The sequence below is a fragment of the Stegastes partitus genome, unplaced genomic scaffold (assembly GCF_000690725.1).
Source record: "Stegastes partitus isolate 25-593 unplaced genomic scaffold, Stegastes_partitus-1.0.2 Scaffold20, whole genome shotgun sequence".
NCBI lineage: Eukaryota > Metazoa > Chordata > Actinopteri > Pomacentridae > Stegastes > Stegastes partitus.
Genome location: NW_007577751.1, coordinates 985,583 through 992,189, shown reverse-complemented (window position 1 = coordinate 992,189; position 6,607 = coordinate 985,583). Strand labels below are relative to the sequence as shown.

Genomic DNA, 6,607 nt, shown 5'->3' with positions numbered 1-6,607 from the left:
ACTTAATTTTGATTATTTTGTCAGTAATCTCAATAAAGACATACATCAATTTGTAGGAAGGGAATTTTAATTCACAGATTGTGTGGAACAGATGCTTTAATGTATGATGTTGACAGTGAAAAATACCATATATTTGCATAATGCATTCAACAGGTGTTCTTAAAAAAAAAAAAAAATGTAAAAACTAGTCTAGCTAAATGTTTTTCAACTCCAAATTTTTACCTTTTGTAGTTTCTTCTTGTACTTTAGTTTGTTAAGAGTTATTAAATCAGAACAATCTGACATTCCAAACACCACAATCGCCATATTTTTTAAATGCAGGTTCCATTGCTATTATGTTTACATTGGAAAATTCATTTGGAAACTAGTTATTACATTTTTGTATCGCATACAGTTTAAGATGACTTAGCACAGAGTGAACGTGTGCATGGGCTTTTATTTACTTGGTGTTGATAAAATATTTCAGCCGTCCTCTGACCTGTAAGCTGATCCTTTATCTTTCAAGGTTATATTAGAACCTTGCGCTTCAGGTTTGCCACTTAAATGTAAAAGAACATAAGAACAAACCTATAATTGTCCTTGTTTCCATGACTGTTTAAAAATGCTCAAGTCAGTTGTGCCATAGCATTTAATGTTTTAAATCTTGCTTTTGTTTATGCTGAATTTACATGATATTGATTTGAAATATGACATAGTACATGACTGCAACTACAGGATGTGTTTTAGAGTGCAGTGCGTAGCCAATTTTTTTGTCAGTTTATGCAATTCTTTAATTTGCACCTTGAGTACTGGTGAGAATTCACTATGGCCTTAACATGTTTTAATATGTTATAGCCATGCACCAGGACCGCCCACGTTATGTGATCAACAGGCCGGCATATGATCTCCCAGAGTTTGACAGGGAGTTTGAAAAGAAGAGTCGACAGTTCCCTGTTGGAGACAAAGTGAAAAAGCTCTTCAGGTACAGAACTGAAATCTTGCCACACAGCCAACACGAACAACACGTCTTCTCATCGTACAAACGCTACCTCTGACAAGCTTTGTGCTGTGATCACTTCGATGGAGAATGCTGCAGCTATGACTCAATTCAAACTTTAGACATGTTTTGTAGACTTTTTACAAAGGAACAAGTAGAAACTCAGAGCTCTTCAAAGACTTTCTCTTGCTTGTTTCTGTCAGATGCTCTGTGCCAAGGCTAAAGGGTTTGTTATTCAGACATCTGCCTGTTCTTCGCTGGCTTCCCAAATACAAAGTGAAAGAAAATCTGCTGTGTGATGTGATCAGCGGGGTCAGCGCTGGCACCATCCAGGTTCCCCAAGGTCAGTCAGTCCTCTCCTCTCCGATGCATCTGTATAATAACCTCTGACTGACACTAGTTGCTGCAGTGTATAACATTGTTTTTGTACTATTTTTTCATGATTGATTTGACAGTTTCTGTTCTTACCAGGCATGGCATTTGCCCTCCTGGCAAACCTCCCTCCTGTCAATGGTCTCTATTCTTCTTTCTTTCCCCTCATCCCATATTTCTTCATGGGCACTGCTCACCAGATGGTCCCAGGTAAATCAGAGTGATTTATCTGCAGCAATTTTGTGTGATGACAGTGATAAGTTGCCAGAGCTGTGCAGGGCTGCACTCCGCCTGACTTTGCCCACTTTGCAATATGGCAAGGAAAATAGATGTGACACACTGCTTTCTATGTCCAGGTACTTTTGCTGTCCTCAGCATTATGGTGGGGATCGTATGTCTTCAGCTGGCCCCGGAGTCCGACTTCAGTCACTTCAATGCCACTCTTAATGCTACAATAGTGGACACAGACAGGATGAATGAGGCTCGTCTGGGCATATCTGGAACTCTGGCCTGCCTCACTGCAATCATACAGGTATTTGTACCAAAAAGCTGAGGCTTTTAAAGTGAAACTTGAAAGCAATGTGAGGTACAGTTTAAAGGTGACACATTGAGAATGATTTATGTCTGTACAGATTGGTCTGGGCTTCATGCAGTTTGGGTTCATAGCCATCTATCTGTCAGAATCCTTTGTCAGAGGCTTCATGACTGCTGCTGGGCTGCAGATCCTCATCTCAGTGCTCAAATACATCTTTGGCATCAGCGTACCACCCTATAGTGGCCCACTGGCTGTCATTTATGTGAGTGACTCTTACGGTGAGAAAAGAATAAACATCAATGTACTTCGTTAAAAATGATTTGTCAATAAAATCTTTCATTTTGATCTTGTGACACAGACTCTGATAGATATTGTTCGCGGCCTTCCTAAAACCAACATAGCCTCGTTAGTGTTTGCTCTGGTCAGCAGTATAGTTTTGATTGTAGTGAAGGAGCTGAGTGCCCGCTATCGTCACAAACTTCCCTTCCCCATTCCAATGGAGATCGTCATTGTGAGTAGTTGATTTTCATCTCCCTATGGCCAAAAATACGTTTGTTTTTTGTCTCATTTTGATGTAATTGCATTGACTTTTTGTGGGTTGTAAGCTAATGAACAGTATAAGGTTGACAGTAGTGTTTGATTTCTATTCCATTTTTGCACAGGTAGTGGTGGCCACAGCCATCTCAGGCCCTCTGCATCTTCCTGAGATTTATCACATGGACATAGTGGGAGAAATCCCTTTAGGGTAAAGCATACATCACCATGAATGGGTGCTATATTCATTAAAGTTACTCTTCCAATCCAATTTTGACTATTTATATTACTTTAGTTGCCTGTCTCTCTTTTTCAGATTTCCAGCACCAATCCTTCCAACTGTGAGCCAGTGGGAAGACATGTTGAGCACAGCCTTCTCCCTGGCGATAGTGGGCTATGTCATCAACTTGGCTATGGGCAGGACACTGGCAGCCAAGCACGGCTATGATGTGGATCCCAACCAGGTAGAAAAACCGTTCTAAACATTAAGCATGTCTGTTTTACTTCCTTTTGTCAATACTGAATGGATGTTCTCGTGTAGGAAATGTTGGCTCTTGGCTGCAGCAATTTCCTCGGGTCCTTCTTTAAGATCCATGTGATCTGCTGTGCTCTGTCTGTAACGCTGGCTGTCGACAGTGCTGGAGGAACATCACAGGTGAGCGCTGTAGCAGTGTTTTTCATGCATAGAGGAATTTGTGTAGCACCCTAAAAGAGGTTTTGGCCAGCACTGAAGGAAAAAATCACCAGGGCTAAAATTATATGAACCAAGAATCAAAAATATGTATATTTTTAACCAGTTTCGTTTAACTGGGTTTTATTTGCTCCTAGACATTGTTGTTTGTTAGAAATAATCAGAAAATGCATAGATTTCTGTGTAGTCTCGCCACAAAGGCCAGGAAAAACACTGTATAGTTACTGGAACTTAACCTTCCTTGAGATTTAATTAAGAAAAGTAATTTAGATTGTGAAAAAAAAATAGCTCAGGCTGCTAACTACTGCACCTCTGTTGTTACCCTCTTGTAGTTTGCCAGTCTATGTGTGATGCTGGTTGTAATGGTTACCATGCTCGCACTGGGAGCCTATCTGCGACCGCTTCCAAAAGTAGGCACATTTAACATTATGATGATCAATAAATCTGCACAACACTGAAACACAGGTAAAATTGAGGCATGATTACTAACCCATGTTTTCCTATGTCCCAAGTCAGTGCTGGGAGCTTTGATTGCAGTCAACCTGAAGAACACACTCCTACAGCTCTCTGATCCCTATTACTTGTGGAAGAAGAGCAAACTGGACTGTGTAAGTCCAAGATTTGGATACAGTAATGAAGCAACCAGCAATGTGTTTTTTCCATGTTTTTATTCTATTGTTCTTTCTCTTCCAGTGTGTGTGGGTTGTGTCATTCTTGGCCACATTCTTTCTTAGTTTGCCTTATGGAGTCGCTATCGGAGTGGGCTTTTCCATCCTGGTAGTGATATTCAAGACACAGTTGTGAGTAAACTGCATGCAATATGTAGTATTTTTGGATCAAGATTTGAAAGTGTAATGTGTTACTCATTTTAACAATGTGTTCCTCGTAGTCGTAATGGATCGGCAGTGGTCCAGATCATAGATACAGACATCTACAAAAACCCAAAGGTGTACAGTAAGGTATGAAAAGAAGATATGTTTGTGTTTTTTTTTTTCATTACAGATAATATAAGGGGAATTATTTCTATTATTTATTTATTTATTTTTACTGCTAACTCCTCAGGTCGTGTCAGTAACAGGTGTGAAAATAGTGAACTATTGCTCGCCACTCTATTTTGCAAATGCTGAAATATTTCGCCAAAGGATCATCAAAAAGGTACGACCTCGTTTGCTGTCAGTCAAGGTTAACCAGGTGTTCAATGTGGCATTTAAGTGTTTATGTAGGCCTGTTTGTGTTTAGACTGGGCTGGACCCTGGCAAGATTATTCTGGCCAGGCGGAAGTTTTTAGAAAAAGAGCAGAAGGTCAAAGCGAAAGAGGAGAAGAAAAGCAAGGAGACAAGAAGGAGGAAACCCAGCTCTTTGGTTAACATGAAGACTCAGGTGGGATCAAGTTCATATGACATTTGGCACATGGGTCATTGTACTGTCAATATTTCTCATTCAGTTAAGGCTGATGTACCAGAAATACAACCTGTGACCCTTTCTGTATGCATTTCCTCCGAATCTAGACCATATCTCAGCTTGAGCTGCAAAATGACTTTGATATGAGCGACGGCAGTGCCAACAAAACTGAACCTCCCACGAGCTATGTCAACTTCCACTGTAGCGACATTGAGCTGGCTGAGCAGTCGCCTGACCAAGAGCCACCCAGTCCCTCTGCTGTCACACTGGAGCCCCAGCCCATGCCTTTCCACACCCTCATCCTTGACCTGGCAGGGGTCTGCTTCATAGACCTGATGGGAATAAAAGTACTGATAAAGGTCATAAACTTATTTTCAGCGCAAAAAGATTGAGAGCTTAAAAACTAGTGGTTCTTCACTGACTGTTTTTAGGTTCTGTATTGTTGTACACACAGTGCTCATAAAAAGAACAAAACAGTCATTTAACATCTAGCATTTAAAAGGTCAAAAGCATGAAAGTGTTATTTTAGATTTAAAAAAAAAGTTTCCCTTTAATTAAATATTAGAACAAAATGAAGAAAAGAAGTGCAAGATTTTTATTTATTTATTTATTTTTAATAATAATTTAATAAACAAATAGACTGGAACTGTTATTTATTAGTAGTGTTTTTATTCACACTTTACACATAACTTGACATTTGAAGTGAATGGTTAATATTAGTTGGAAGAGGTTTGTTGACACTAGTTAATGGCATTAAACTGACATCTGACAGGGGGCACTCGAATAATCAAAGCATAATTCAACAATTAAATGTCTGATGTTAAAATCCTAATGCCAAAAACACAGAGAAGGATGTCTGCAAGAGAAATTTCTAAATTGTACAGGACAAATGACCAAATAAAGCAAGAGGGCTACCAATCTGAATTGGAGGCATTATTTTGAGTCCAGAAAAGTGATTGTTTTGTACAAATCTAACATTAGATTTTTTTGTGGCAAAAATTGTGTGATCTGAGAGTTTAACCCTGGTGGTCTATAGTGAGCCTTTTTACAACAACAGTGGGTTTGAAGTTATTCTATCACATCCAGAAATTTTAAACTCTTTCTTTTGTTTCCCCACACAGATGAACTCGAGCTACACAATGCTGGGCATTAAACTATACCTGGCTAATGTTCAAGGTAAAATCTTAAATGACCCAAGTGCATTCACACTTGTTGGCTCTCCCGAACAGTTGGCATGGCAACATAGCTGAAGTCATTCATACAGCACTGAGCCCATTAGGTCTGTGAAGGACACTGGTAGAGTACGGCTGCAAATAAATGTGCAAACACTTACACTCATATTATGCATGTGTCCTCCATTTCTCAGTGAGATAAATATATGATCCACAACAACTGTAGTTTAATGTGTCTGATCACTTTAAATCTTATAGTATTGTCAGTGTAACACTACATGATAATTAGATAAAATCACTGCGTTTAACCCTGTCCTGGTTTAATATTTGTTGTCTTGCCGTCTGCAGCCCAGGTATGTGAGGAACTGGAGGCTGGAGGAGCTTTTGATGACGGCAATATTGCCCGCAGTAATCTCTTCCTTTCTGTCCATGATGCCATTCTGTTTGCTCAGCAGACCTCTGGAGAGAGGCGAGTCTCCTCCAAGGTAGGCCCCCCTGCATAAAACAACCTTATCATACAAATCCTTTTCACAACATCACACACAAACACATGCTGTTTAAACGCGCTAAGGTTAGGGATATAGGGAGAGATTAAGAAGAGGAGGAAAACTAGATTTATTTTCTAAGTGAAAAATTCCTCCTTTTAGTGCAGCTTTTGTCACCTTATCTGGTTCAACGAGGGTAAATAGAAATGTCACAAAGGGTTTCGTGACACAGTAAGTGCCACAACAAACAAAATTGTAAGTTACACCAAGGTCATGCCGCGTATTGTGTGCTGTGTGTGTCTGATTTGGTCTCTTTTATGCTGCCTAATGTTTCTCATTGCTTCATGAGTGCAGGCAGCCTTTTCAGGTGACTGTAGGATTTGGAACACAGTTAATATGGGTAACAAAGCAGCAAAACAGGCCATGTTTAAATGAAAAAAA

General features: G+C 39.7%; 1 protein-coding gene across 1 annotated transcript in view; it reads left to right on the top strand.

Moving 5' to 3' along the window:
• The first annotated feature begins 836 nt into the window (after positions 1–836).
• LOC103365851 (solute carrier family 26 member 9) overlaps positions 837–6,607 on the top strand; it is a 10,257-nt gene continuing 4,486 nt past the window's right edge. Inside the window, exons 1-18 of the mRNA XM_008293405.1 lie at positions 837–961; positions 1,180–1,319; positions 1,448–1,558; positions 1,705–1,880; positions 1,981–2,145; positions 2,242–2,394; positions 2,546–2,628; positions 2,734–2,881; positions 2,959–3,072; positions 3,441–3,518; positions 3,621–3,716; positions 3,802–3,908; positions 3,998–4,067; positions 4,171–4,263; positions 4,348–4,488; positions 4,617–4,868; positions 5,631–5,685; positions 6,030–6,166. Of these exons, the coding sequence (XP_008291627.1) occupies positions 837–961; positions 1,180–1,319; positions 1,448–1,558; positions 1,705–1,880; positions 1,981–2,145; positions 2,242–2,394; positions 2,546–2,628; positions 2,734–2,881; positions 2,959–3,072; positions 3,441–3,518; positions 3,621–3,716; positions 3,802–3,908; positions 3,998–4,067; positions 4,171–4,263; positions 4,348–4,488; positions 4,617–4,868; positions 5,631–5,685; positions 6,030–6,166 (2,244 nt within the window). The remainder of the gene's footprint in view (positions 962–1,179; positions 1,320–1,447; positions 1,559–1,704; positions 1,881–1,980; positions 2,146–2,241; positions 2,395–2,545; positions 2,629–2,733; positions 2,882–2,958; positions 3,073–3,440; positions 3,519–3,620; positions 3,717–3,801; positions 3,909–3,997; positions 4,068–4,170; positions 4,264–4,347; positions 4,489–4,616; positions 4,869–5,630; positions 5,686–6,029; positions 6,167–6,607) is intronic.